Genomic DNA, 14,012 nt, shown 5'->3' on the forward strand with positions numbered 1-14,012 from the left:
CAACAAGATTGATTCCGGTCATCGGATTAGATGAAAAGGATTATACGCGGAAGACCTAAGAAAGGTCCCCGTGAAAGAAGAGGAAACAAATTCAGAAAAAAGATAAACTGATACACCTGCTAATATATGAAAAACCAGCAGTTGCTGGACCTTTAAAAAAAAAAAGGATCTTCTCTCAAATCAAGTATGCCACCTTGAGGGTGGTAATGCCATGTCCTTAAAACTCTCTCGTTCCGTCTTTCCGGACGTCCCACCAAGTGTACATGTGTCATCGCCTAACATTTTTCTTCTCTTTCTTCGGAACGCTCAGTAAAAGCGGCTTCCAATGCTCATTTATAGAGCGAGATGCGGGATCCGTGTAGACGTGACCTGGCTCGCGTTGACCTCACACGGGGTTCGCTTGAATATGAATCGTGAGATACACGTACTTTTTGTATTTTGGAAATTTGATGTCCTCCACGAGGTTCCTTGTGGTGAAACCAGCCCACCCAGGTTAAGTTTCAGACTTGGCTTGGATGCTAACCGGCGTTGTGCTTTCGGTGTGAGTGACATACCCGTTGGGATAGGGTGTGTGTGCGTGCATTTATAAAGGATGAGTGTATGTGCGTATTTGTGAGCGTCTTCGTCTATACTGTATTTACTTTATAAAAAAGATTGATGTCCTCCGTTTGTATCTTTTCCACGAAATCCTACACACTTGGTACTTTCATTAGCTACTTTTAGTTTCAAATGACATACCAAAGCTCTTTTCTGAGGGAGTCTTTCAGGCGGAACGCACAACCAAAGCTAATACTCCTTCCGTCTCATATTAAGTGAATTTCTATTACATGTATCTAGATGTATTTTAATATATAGATGCATTTATATTTAAACAAGTTTGAGTCACTTAATATGGTACGGACGGAGTAGTAGTCATGTTGACGGCAGGAATACCAATTAACTTGGCTAACAAGCGAGAATCGTGATTTAGAACGGTTCAATCATCGATTGGAGTAGGCAAGTCGTGCCACTTATTAAAGTGGTGGGCGAGGTTTGATGTCATTACCACATCCTCACTGAGGTCACCTTCATGTAATAACATCCCAACCAAAGAAGAGGCAAGATAAAGACAACATACTGCGGTCCGATGTGTGGAGCATTCTCAAAAGCTCAACAGTGTAGTCCCACGATGCAAAATTATCTATCTACGTTTCATTCCTTTCCAAATGGGCAAACGGGAACAGGTGATGAAAGTGCCTTTGTGTGTTGTGGATGGATGCATTGTCTTTGCTGGCAGTCAGACAAGCCACCCACGTAGACCTGCATCTTTTTATTCCCAAGTACTCCTAAGTTGGATTAGGCTAAACACGCAGTAAGTTCGTTGAAAGTAATGTTCTCAAATTCCAACCTGGCTTGAACTTTCCGCTTTTTTTTAAATCACGCCACTCACCATGCATCGTCTTTTAGAGCATCTTTAGAAGATCTCTTACATGGTCCGGTCTTAAAATAACCGGTTTAATAGTTTTGGTCGAAAAACAATCCGATTAGATTTCTCATATCTACGAATTTTTTAAAAAAAAATCAAGGATCTCCATAAAAAAAAACTCATGCCGTAGTATATCCCCAGTTTCTGATGCGCGGGGTTTTTCCGCACCCATCATTTGCCCTGAAACCCTTTGCGCGGTTCCACTCGCCCTCACCGCTGCCATCTCCCGCCATCGATTTTGACCGGCGTCTTCGACTCCACGCCACCGACAAGGTCCTCTGCCGTTTTCTGCAAACCCCGGGATCTCGCGGTTCGTTGGGTCCCTTCCGCCTGGAGTTGACCGGAGCTCGTGACCACCATGGACCCGACGCATAGCTCCACGTGGTAGCAGCTGCCCCTAATTTGTCAGCCCCGGCATCCCGTGGTCAACATCTGTGAAGACCATCAAAATCCTATAGGTAAAAGAGCAATCTGATTTTGCCCAGGCTCAAGAAGCATGCCGCAAGAACATTGAGAGAGCTTTCGGTGTGATGCAACCTCGGTTTGCTATTGTTCTAGGTCCTGCTCATTTCTGGCATAAGAAATCTCTCTCAAACACCACAGCGACATGTGTGATTCTCCACGACATGAAGTTTTTGTTTGAAAATATTGGTACTCGTGACAAACCAACGAGAAATATGGACCGGATCCAGGCATTTTTTTTAGATGTGCCGGCATATTGAAGTCAGGGTACGCATGAAGCTTCAGTTGATCTCGAGCATCATAGCTTATATGTGAGATAGTCTTCCAATTTATTTATTCATATTCATGTGTGCTTTGAACCTTTTTTAATTATTTGGATTTAAACAATTGTTGTAACTTGGATTATTGTTGTATTGTGTGATGTTCGAACACTCATAGTTTTGATTTATATTGTTTTTATATTGAGATTTTTCTTGTCCAAAATCATAAATATGTACTTCAACGCAAACACTGATTTACGGTATTGTGCGGTAGTGGCGAAACATATCTCACAAACGTTTACACTAAAACCGAATACTGCAAACGTCTGTGGAATCTGTTTCGCCTCACGCAAATCTATACCGTAAAATAGTTTTTGGTTTACCTTATATGGGTTTTACGATGCCGCTACATAAGAGATCTCCTAGAGATGCTCTTAGCACGTTATCTTAGGTGATGGTAATTCATAAAAGACAAACATGAAGCTTTGGCTCCCGAGATCTAGGGATCCTTTTATTAGGGGGGAAAGAAAAATCATATTTCTAAGTGCTAACAAATTCTGTTTTTTTCTACTTAAACATATATGGATACTAAACTATACATCCACAAATTTTCGTTAAGAAATACCTTTACTTGCGACCTATGCAAAAATAACAAATTTGTAAATCTCGAACATAAAATGTAGATCTATTTGAAACATACAAATTTGTTATTTTTGTCCGGATCGCAGATTAATGTATTTATTCATGAAAATTGTAGGTGTGTAGTTTTCTTGTTTACATTGGAAATTAATAGAATCTTTATACTTATAAATATGGTTTTCTTTTTCCCCAAATAAAAGACATTTTCGATAAAAGACAACTTACAATCGTGACTAAGATAAGCTCAAATCGTGACCAAGATAGGAACTTTGTTCTCTTTTGGTCCCAATCCAGTGGCTTTCCCTTGCATTACATCCCGAATCCCCAATTCTCTCGATGCGTGCAAGTGGTGGAGAGCTAGATATCGGCAGTGTTCTCTTCTCTCCACTAACCAACGTAAAGAGCGCGGTCACGCTCAGGCTCAGCCATTGGTATCCGGGTTTTGACTATGGTGCTTCAACACTGAGAAATCGCAGTCCCGCCTATTAATCCAAGGCTAGAAATATTAAGTCCCGCAAAAGAACTGCATGGTCATGGACTCATGGTCTCACGGCTAGAATAATGCTCGGAGAAATGGGAGCTTGAAACTTACGGAGTACTGTAGCTTGGAAGGGCTTCTGCAACGGGACGCAGGAACAGAGGAGAGGCTGGGGTCGCTGTTATGGTAATGTGGTCGTGACGCTGCGACCTACCCAACGGGTAGTCATGAACTTGCACCAACCGGCCTATCCCACTGTCACCTCCCTGGCTCCGTGCCCGCTGGGGCAGATGCATGTCGGCCGTCTCGGTTCGTCCGGGGCCATACCGATCCTAGAAACAGAGGACGAGGAATCATAATCAACCATGCATGCTCCAACGAAGCTGTCCTTTCGCTGTCGAGTGCCGAGTGGCGATCCAGGCCGGCGCAAGATGCCTGGGCTCGGGCATGTGCATCACGCCCTGGCGCACCAGTCAGCATCCTTTGCAGAGCCCCCGCGGTTCGTTTTCCCCTCAATGGCTCGATATCACCACCTCAAATACCGAAAAGAAACAGGCAAGTAGTGTGTCTAGGAACGAGCTGGACCAAAGGGGGGAATATGGACAAATTCCGAACGTTTACTTATCCAGCAAAGTAATATGGACGTGCAAAAGATCGGTGGTGTACTCGTGCCTAACGTCGACGTCCAGATCAAGATGCCGTTTAGTGTGATAATTATTCAAAATCGAGAATTGACATGTGCCAAACCTGGTGTCCTTTCAAACTTGGGTCGTCCCTAACTACGTTTATATTGACAATCTAGTGTGACTGTATGAATCATACCAAACCTTATTATACCTTTTAGTCATGTATGTATGATTTGACGGGCTATTTTAGTTCCACAATCTCCTGTCACAATTTTTAATTGAGGTTGCTTTGCTATCTATTATTATATACTAAAAGAAATATTCGAGACAAGACTTCACGTTGATCCAGATCAAAAAATTTAATGAGAGGGGCGCACTATATGGGCTAGGAATAAAACACTGAAATAGTTTAAGGCCCATATAGACCCGGCCCGATACAATATGATTATTTTTAAATTTCTATGCTGATTTATGGGCCTGCGTTCTTCATCGCCATGATCCTTCTCAATTCTCGCGAGTCTTGACCGTTGTGTCCTCACGTTCCTCAGGAGATCTACTTAGAACATCTCCAAGGAAAACCCTCAAATCCTCTCCATTTGTCCAAATCTGTCCATATGAAGGTTCATGAGCAAAATACACAACCCAATGGGAACCCCCATTTGTCCAAAAGTGGTCCACACCCCCATTTTTTCCCCAGATTTGGGAAGAGTATGGGGAGCCCATATTTATGCAAAACTCATCCAAACCTTGTCCACTTGTCTTTTTGGCCCACATGCCAAAGACTCATGAAATGATAAATGGCCGGATTATCATTGGACAACTTGATATTTTTCACACCCCTGATTATCCAAAAACCCTTCAAATGGACAAATGGGGCTCACTCTTGGAGATACCCTTAAGCCACTTCCAATGCATCGTCCCTTAAGTGGTGTCTCTTAGCTCATAATAAATGCTAAAAGACAACATCCCCAATGCATTGTCCCTTAGGTGTTGTCTCTTGTGGGCTTGCAATTAATTAGATTTGGGATTAGTACTTGCACCTCAACATTGTGGCCTATTTGTGGCATAAAACAACATATAAAATATTTCATACAAATAAATAATGCTACTTGTGACATGAACCAACATATCAAAGTAGTTTATACAAATAGTATCCATACAAAAACTTAAATTTGAAGACGCTCATAAAAATAGTGGAAATAAATTACTTTGGTCCAAAATTTCTCCAAATATGCTCAACCAAATCACTTTTGAGTTCTTTATGAGTCGACTGATTCCGGATGCTAGCATCTCTTCATAGTACTTCGGCAAACTACGGAATGTCACCATGAGTGAATACCGATGGTTCAACGGTCGACGTGCTTGCGATCTCGTTCAAATCGATGATATCGGCCGCCTTCTCTTTTTCATCTTCGACAATCATATTGTGAAGAATGATGCAAGCCATCATGACATTTTCAATATCGCCGCGGTCAAACATACATGCTGGGTGACGTATAATGGAAAATCGAGCTTGCAACACACCAAACGCGCGTTCCACATCCTTCCTAGCCCCTTCTTGATGTTTGGCAAATAATTTGTGCTTCTCTGTCTGCGGGAGGGAAATTGTCTTCACGAATGCCGCCCACTCTGGGTATATTCCATCAACAAGGTAATAACCATGTTGATATTGCTTGTCGTTGACAAAGTAATTCACCTTGGGAGCTTGCCCTCGCAAGTGCTCAACGAACAACGGTGATTGATTAAGAACGTTGATGTCGTTGTTCGATCCGGCAACACCAAAGTAGGCATGCCATACCCAAAGATCCTGTGATGCAACGGCCTCCAAAATAAGTGTCGGGAAACCTTTGTCCCCACGAGTAAACTGTCCCATCCATGCTTCCGGACATCTCTCCCAATGCCAGTGCATACAATCAAGGCTTCCTAACATGCCGGGAAACCCACGACTCTCGCTGATATGAAGTAAGCGCTCCGTATCTTCAGTATTGGGTCTTCGCAAATACTCTGCACCAAAGATATCAATCACGCCTTCCACAAAATTCTGAATGCATTCAATCGCCGTACTCTCGCCGATCTTTAGGTACTCATCGAGCATATCCGCGGGGGTGCCGTACGCCAATTGGCGAATAACCGTTGTACATTTTTGTAGCGGAGAAAGACCTTGACGGTGAAGAGCGTCTGTCCTTGCAGTGAAATACGGAGACCACTCGCCCAAAGCATTAACAATACGTAGAAAGAGTGGTCTTGTCATTCGGAATCTTCTGCGGAAAACTTTCTTGCAATAGAGAGGATTCTCGCAGAAGTAATCATCCACTAGATGTTGATGGAATAGTTCACGAGGCCTGTTCATGTACCTCTTTGGACCCCTCGTCTTGATAGATCCTGCTTGCATAGTATCAATATTTCTCTTCAGATTCACGACGAGCTCCTCAGCAAAGGAGTCCAACATGTCCTCCTCGGCCAAAAAATCACCTAGTGTGTACAGGTCAGCTGGGTCCATGGCTTCCTCCTCGGCATCTTCTTCCTCGGCATCTTCTTGATGTGTGTCATCATGATGATCAGGGGAATGAGACATGTTTTGTGGAAGAGAGAGATCTGCGAGACTTGCCTCTGCGCGCACGCACACACACATATATATGCTAGCTGACATGAGTACATGCATCCATTCCACCTTTAAACTTCTGAAATCTGGCATCCATTCACACACACGTACGTGTGCATCAGTTTGCATTCACACTGATGCATCAATTCGCATTCACATGGATACTAATCACATTCACACTGATGCATGCATACAATCCATTCACACTGATGCATAGGCTTGGCAACGGTACAGAGCAGTTATCTGAAATCAATTTCTAAACCACGGTACATTTGAACCCATGCATTTCTGAAATCACTTCGTATAATAATAGCATTACAAAACAGTTTTCTAATAGCGGGATAGTATTAGAGTAGTAGCACAACCATAATATTGAATTCTACAAGACCAACTCGATCAGCATTGAGCATAACTGTATTCAGCAAAATCATTAGAGCTCCACCACCCTTTTATGCATGTTTCTTCAAAAGTGCTTGTTTCCTAATCTTTTGGTCCCTGAAAGTAGTAACACATGTTCATCATTAGGTCTGAATGCTAAGCAATAAGGATGCAAGTATACCTTTTTTTTTTGTTGTATAGGTTGATTTTATACCTCAGTCTCCTTTAGGAAATAATATCGACTCCATACTTGCCAATGCCCTCACACGTGCAGCCTTTGATTCCTCATCGAGCAAACTTGTGTCAGCTAATATCAGTTTTTCGTAAACATCAAGCATCTTTGTCTCTTTGGCAAGCCTTGCGGCGTCAACCTTGTCGCCGGACATCCTCTGCTGGCTCTCTATGACCTTTTGGCGCTCCTGCCTAGATGTGGCCTGAACCTCAATGAACTTGTCCAATTTTCCCCCTAGCACAATCACACCCTCCGGTGCCTCTCTTGCTTTGTGTTTACCAGCGCGTTCAGCCTTAGCTTTATGGCGACCAATCGGGCGCTCCTCTTTTTCCAGGTCGATCACATGCGATGTGACATTGATGCCCACCGACGGACTCTTTTCTTCCTCTCCATTTAATTTTCTCACTACGGCCAGCCATTTTCCATGGTCCTTGAGTATTCTCCACATAAGCAAATGTGGGAAAGTTGCGCCTTTGTTAGCTTCATACTTCTCCATGGCCATGTCAGTTAGTTGGTCATCAGAATAACCACTTTTGTACACTTTATTGAGACTGCACCACTCACCATGGAAAGCATTGATCTTTGTCTTCACACGATGAAAATGTTGCTTGAGTTGCTTAGCATCTCTCTTCCGGTTGCTTGGCGTGGTACTGTTGTAGCAAGCGGCAATGTCATCTCAATACTTTTCGATCTTCTTGTTATTCCCGTCGATGGGATCATTCAAATTTTCCAACCAAGCACTTGCCTACATTTGGGAACAACTAAATTAGTAATTCCCAGCATGCAACTAAATTCGAACACATATAATCAGAATTTAAACTTTGAGACAAGACATCTCATTACCAATCTCCTCACTTCCTCTGGTGTCCAAGCCATACGTTGTGCCGTCCTGTTACACTCTGGTTCCTCTTCAGGCTTAACAGAGGGTATTTTCTTTCTCTTAGAAGCTCTAACCGATGGAGCCACTTTGGCCGAAGCAGACCTGGATTTGTTGTGGGGAGGTGGTGGTGGTGTTGAAAATGAGCCAATTTGTGGGGAAACACCAACAAAATGGAAATTCTCCATACTAGGTTGTCCTTGTTGGGGAGATTGGAAATTGGATGGATGAGTGGGGCGAAATGGTGTAGTTTGTTGATTCTGTAACAAACTTAGCAAAGCATCACGAGAATGGGTATACATTGGCCTGAAATTTACAACAAAGTAGTGAGGCAACTACAGAAGCTACGATTAAAATGAGGTAAATTATGACTAACTGCACTTGTCTCCAAAGATAGCAACATACAAAGCAATTCACTTGTCTCCAAAGATTACTGTACATAAATTACTTATAAGTTCACCATTTTCTTAATTCGGATTGTGCATTGCCATCAATTTATTCAAGTAAGGTAAATCAAGACAACACTAAACTCATATACGATTTGATTATTTGTAAGGAATTAACTTTCATTCACTGGATCAGAAACTTACGAACTGAAATTGTAACTGAACCCAAATATGAATTCCCTTCTGAGTTCAGTTTTGGCAATAACAAATATAGTATCCAAAGACAAAACAGAATATATATTTATCATGATTCCCCCTGATTTTATATGCTTCTTCTAGACCACACAAGCATGGTGATTAACACACAAACATGGCCAAATATGGAGATTTTGCTTACCATTGATTTAGAGATCTGTTGGTGGAGGAGCTGCTGCCATCGGTCGAATTGAAGTGCTGAGGTACGAATGGTGCTCCGGATGCCTTCTCCCTACTACGGTCCATTCCCATGGATTAGGCGGCAGTGGAGATGATGGTTGTGGGCGGCGGCAGAGAGGGCCAGCGGAGCAGGGGATTTCGACGGCGGCGGCAACGAAGATGGGGTGCGCTGGCCGTTGGGAGCAGAGGCGGCCGGGGCGCTGCAGCAGTGGAGGGCGAGCGGAGGCGGCCGCTCTTTGCCCAGATTGCATCGGGGAAGAAATGGGATGAGAGAAAATCGGGAGCGGCCGCACGGGATCGAGGGAAATCAATTTGCGTCTAGGAGCACGGGACAAGAATCGTTCTCTCCACAAGAATCGTTTCTTCCTCGTTTTACAATAACTGCAATGCCACGTAGACTTTTTTCTAAAAACCGGTGCCATGGGACGAACACTGGGACTGCTCTTAGATGCAAACCAAAACCCCTTCATAGACCCCACGCGACAGAACTGCAAGAGACGTCCTAGCTCGCGGCCTTCACTAGGCTCCCGGAAGAACCATTGCGACCAGAAATCGTGTCGCCAACTGGAGCAAACTCCTGGACGCGCCGTTCAACGCCAGCCGAAGCGGCCTGTCACTACCAAGACAACATGCATCGCTGCATCTCCGACGTTCGATCTTTTCTAATCGTGTGGTATGTTTCCTTCTACTGTCCTACTTCTACATCAACATGCGTTGGCAATTCCTTAAAGAAAACATGCATTGGAAAAGCTGAAGTATCTCAGGTAAACGTGGCTGTACACACTATAGTGGGCAAACCCTGAGTCAGGATTAATAAAAGCTCGACGGTCAAACCTAAAAGCTGAGCCCGGCCCGGCCTGAAGCCCGGAAAATATGCCATTTAAGCATTAAAATAATTATTTTTTGAATAAATAAATGTATTTTTATACCTATTTTTCCTAAAAATACTCAATTTAAGCCATTTAGGACTTTTTTCGGGCTTTCAGGCCGAGCTTTGGACAGAAAAGTGAATCCCGAGTCCGGCCCGGTACACCGGGCTTCGGGCCAGGCCACCCATGCCCAGTTATAGTACACACATGCTTCTTAATGTTCAGTTCGTTTGTGCTTAAAACCTGAAGGTAAAAATTTCTGCGGTACCTGGTCATGTGTTAAATATAGTACTAGCTCCCTTATTTTTTAGTATAAGTTTTCACATCGTTAGAATTATTCTAATTGTTGGATTTAAGAGTTGCAGAAACTCAATCGTTCGATCTATGCGACAGGTAAATCTTCCTTTAGATCGTGTTCAGAACGTGAAACAACCGTGAAACAACCTAACCTGTCACGTTCCTTTTCCTGAAGTCAAAACGCTGGGACCAAGAGACCCGGCGGCGACGCATTCCAAGTTGCACCTGGCCGGCTGGATTGCGCCCGCTGCGCTGGCCACGCACAACCCTGAGATTGGCCGCAATATGCCCTAATTAAGTTTGGTCTTTTCTAACCTAAGCAATAAGATATGAAAGTTCGCGTGCTGCCTCATCCTTTTCATCAGTATTGTTGTGTACTAAAATATCTCTCTAATTTCTTTTACCGCGGTCACATATGTATCTGACTTATTTTCCCTAAAAAATATGACTTATGCGTAAGATTTTTTTTACCGATAATTACTTGTGTACAAGATTTAGTGCTTTGTTAGAACACTACTTAATTTTGTTTAGGACTGACTGACTTCTTTTGACAACCTTTCGTTGTTTTGATCTTTCGTCTGGTCAAATAGTTTCATGAGCAACCATAGTGTTTATTTTTTTTTACATATGTAAGCAATCAATATTATACACAATTATTTTGGAAAATAAGTGATACATGAAATACTCACTTAATCATATCATGGTCGCTCTGACCTTTTTTGCTCGCTTCTTGCTTAGCTGATATGCAATATAATACATTATACAATATTCTATCTTTTATATAATAAAAGCACAATAAGAGGTACCGAGAGGAGGAAATACGATGATTCACATTGTCCGAATTATTTAGACCGTTAGATATTATATTTCACAGTCAAGATCTAACAAGGAGGATATATTCGATGTACTATCAAAACACCAAATTGGTTAAGGCCCGCATAGGTCCAATATGTTGGGTTAGGGTATAACCGATATTTATTCTTACGCTCTAAATGTACCTCCGTCTGGCGATCAATATATTAGAATCTTTCAACTTTATTTTCTGTGGTCTTCTTCATTAGTCACAAGAATGTGAAATATAAACTCAGTTCCCCTTGTAATAAGCAATTTTTTGTATATCTGCAAGAATGAGTTATGTATAAATAAAAAATGACTAGCTAGCCATGTAAACTTTAGCCCAATTATTGGCACAATATATAATCACGCAAACATTTAATCTCACGTTACAATTTAGTTCTCCTGAAAATCCTACCTACTAATGTAACTTAGCGTACACGCGATCTATTAGCGCAAGCAATCGATTGGCACATTCCACATGTGAAGTCTAATTCATGCACGATCTGAAATTTAATTGCAGATATATAAATATAACTAATATCACCTCGAATGATCAATTAGTTTGATGCAAACATTGATCGACATGTTGACTCACGTTCTAAACTTTAATTGTGAGTTGCATTCTAAAACCACATACATATAAAAGGTTGTCTCATGTTCAAAACATGATATAGTTCTATACTTCTCGGGTGAGATTGGTTAATTCTATTTTCATATGTGTATAGGGGTTGATTAATTTTGTATTTCATGCAAGCTCTTGAGGTGGGGAGTTTGGAAGGAGCACAACAGGATAATTTTGCCGATTAACTAGCTAGCTAAACAACTAGGTATGGAACTCCGGTTGAATAATTAACCACCGTGGTGGCTAGCCTGATCATTCGCGATCAATCATAGACCATGGCAGTGGTGCCGGTGATGGTGGTGGCCAAGGCACCACCGCCGATGGTGGTGGCCAAGGCCGAATGGCATCGGTGCCGGGGCGGACGACATCGGGGCAAACATCCCGGTGAAGTTGAAGCTGAATGGCATTAGCGGCATGGAAGCTCTCATAGCGACGGTAGGAATGGTGAAGCGGCTGGGTGGGGCAGGCATTGGTAGCACTTGGCAAAGAGGCCGAAGTTGCTGACCTGCTGCACGAAGTTCGTGATGCTGGCCCAGCGGCCAAATCCGAAGCCGACCACCAGGACCACGCCACTGCTTCCGGCCCTTGAGGTCGCCTTTTTGGTTTGGGGAGATAAGGTGTGCTCCACCGACCACAGAGATTAGGGCCTTTGGTTTGCTGTTTTTATTTTGTTTGCTCCCCCACTATCGTGCACCTACCTTAAAAAACATGACAACTTCTATAAACGCCAAACATCCTATACCGTGACCTAAAATTTAAGTCTCAATGTAGATCGCTTCTATCTATATGACACATACATATCATTGATTCGATGTTTTTTAAGTAACATAGCAGTACATATCTATGTCAGACAAAGAAATCAAGACATATAAAGATGCTCCCACGCAATTGCGAGGGACACCGTGCCAGTGTTACAAATAAAAATATCACAAGAAAAAAAAACTTTCTAGGCTCCTCGCATAATCGTCACCATCTCACTAGACAACTGCATACATGCAACTCTCGTTTGGCAGAAGCCAGAGGAGATTCTCTTGTGTTTTTTTTGTGTGAAAGTCCTTGCAAGAGGAAAAGTAATTTTGTCGTTGATTAGTTACATGTAGAATACAACATGTTGAAGAAATTTGAAACAAACACGAGCAATATAGCTGCATCACGAAAACAAAAGTGACATTCATGATCGATCTTGAAAGTCGTCGTCTACAACTCCACTTTTTGCATTCTAACGTTCTTTTAAATCTATGTTGAAGTTTAGACATGTCCATCCCAGGAAGTCGAACTAATCTCGAGGGTTTGAAAAGCCACATGAGCCTCTTCACCACGATGGGTGCGGACTCAAGACCATGAGAAGATATCCGGTGCTCCCACCTCTTAGGGTGCTACCGTGCTCCCAACGCACGGTAGCACCCCTAAAAAGTTTTCAAGAATTTCAAAATAAATTGAGTGGGTTCATAAGATATGTGTCTACCATGTCACAAAATTTCAACTCCAAATTCATTATACACAGAGAGAAACAAAAAAGACAAATGCAAATATGAATAGTGTCAGAATTTTTTTCTTTTGTGTTTTTATCTTTTTGCGACCTACTCGCCTCTGGATTTGTCTTTTTTTTTATCTATGCATATAATTAATTTGGATTTGAAACTTTGCAACATGATAGACAAATATCTTATGAACCCACTCAATTTATTTTGAAATTTTTGATAACATTTTAGGGGTGCTACCGTGCGTTGGGAGCACGTTAGCACACTAAGGGGTGGGAGCACTGGATATCTTCTCTCAAGACCATCAGACACATAGTGGCAAATGACACATCTCTTACATCAAAAAATGCCAAAACCAATACTTCTTCCTTGAAACACCGGAGAATAAGACGTGACGAAACTGAAGAATCAACTTCAACAATGCCAATGCGGAGTAAGATCGACCGGACGATGACAAATCAAACACCAATGGGCCCATTGTTGCCCACAAGGGCACATCGAGACAAGAGTAGAGCACGATGACTTTATTAAGAACACACAAATACACAAAAATCCAATATGTTTTCTACACTCGTGGCCTTTGATCCGAGGTTCTACAATTTCGAGTGTCTTTTCCTCCTCTCTCGGCTCGGCTAGGGTTCTGTTCTCTCGATCAATCACGTAGACAGATTAAGATTTTTCATTTTCTCCCCATAAAAAATATATTTCTCAATTTATCTGTCCAAGTTTTATTTTTTTCGAGCAAATACAGCTACCCCGTTTATCTGAAAGGCCTCTACATTTTTTTAGAACATCCAAAAGGTCTACACGAAGAGCGGAAGGCAAGCCGCCAAACCACATGGTGCCGCTAACGCGATCTCGCCCCACGGCGGGTACCGTCCATTTGCTCGGGGCGATCGAAGGTCTGAGCCTGTGGGAGTGTTGACTTGACATTTTTCTCAAGCCTCCGGGTGTGTGTCAGTTAGGCCCACATTGTGTTTTGTCCTGTCAACTGGCCCACCTACATGTCAGAGCCCATCTTGGGGAGTGCTAGTGGAGCAGCTACATGTCAGAGCGCACTTTTTTA

General features: G+C 42.6%; 1 protein-coding gene across 1 annotated transcript; it reads right to left on the reverse strand.

Moving 5' to 3' along the window:
- Positions 1-5,242: 5,242 nt before the first annotated feature.
- Positions 5,243-6,250, reverse strand: LOC100822948. Its single transcript, XM_010233916.3, has one exon. The coding sequence runs from the start codon at positions 6,179-6,181 to the stop codon at positions 5,243-5,245; it is 939 nt and encodes a 312-aa protein (XP_010232218.2). The 5' UTR covers positions 6,182-6,250.
- Positions 6,251-14,012: the final 7,762 nt, after the last annotated feature.

Source organism: Brachypodium distachyon, chromosome 2 (assembly GCF_000005505.3).
Source record: "Brachypodium distachyon strain Bd21 chromosome 2, Brachypodium_distachyon_v3.0, whole genome shotgun sequence".
Classification (NCBI taxonomy): domain Eukaryota; kingdom Viridiplantae; phylum Streptophyta; class Magnoliopsida; order Poales; family Poaceae; genus Brachypodium; species Brachypodium distachyon.

What these genes read in the sequence shown, in the direction of transcription:
- LOC100822948 (XM_010233916.3), bottom strand. Translation starts at nt 6,181, where the DNA reads ATGACAAGACCACTCTTTCTACGTATTGTTAATGCTTTGGGCGAGTGG.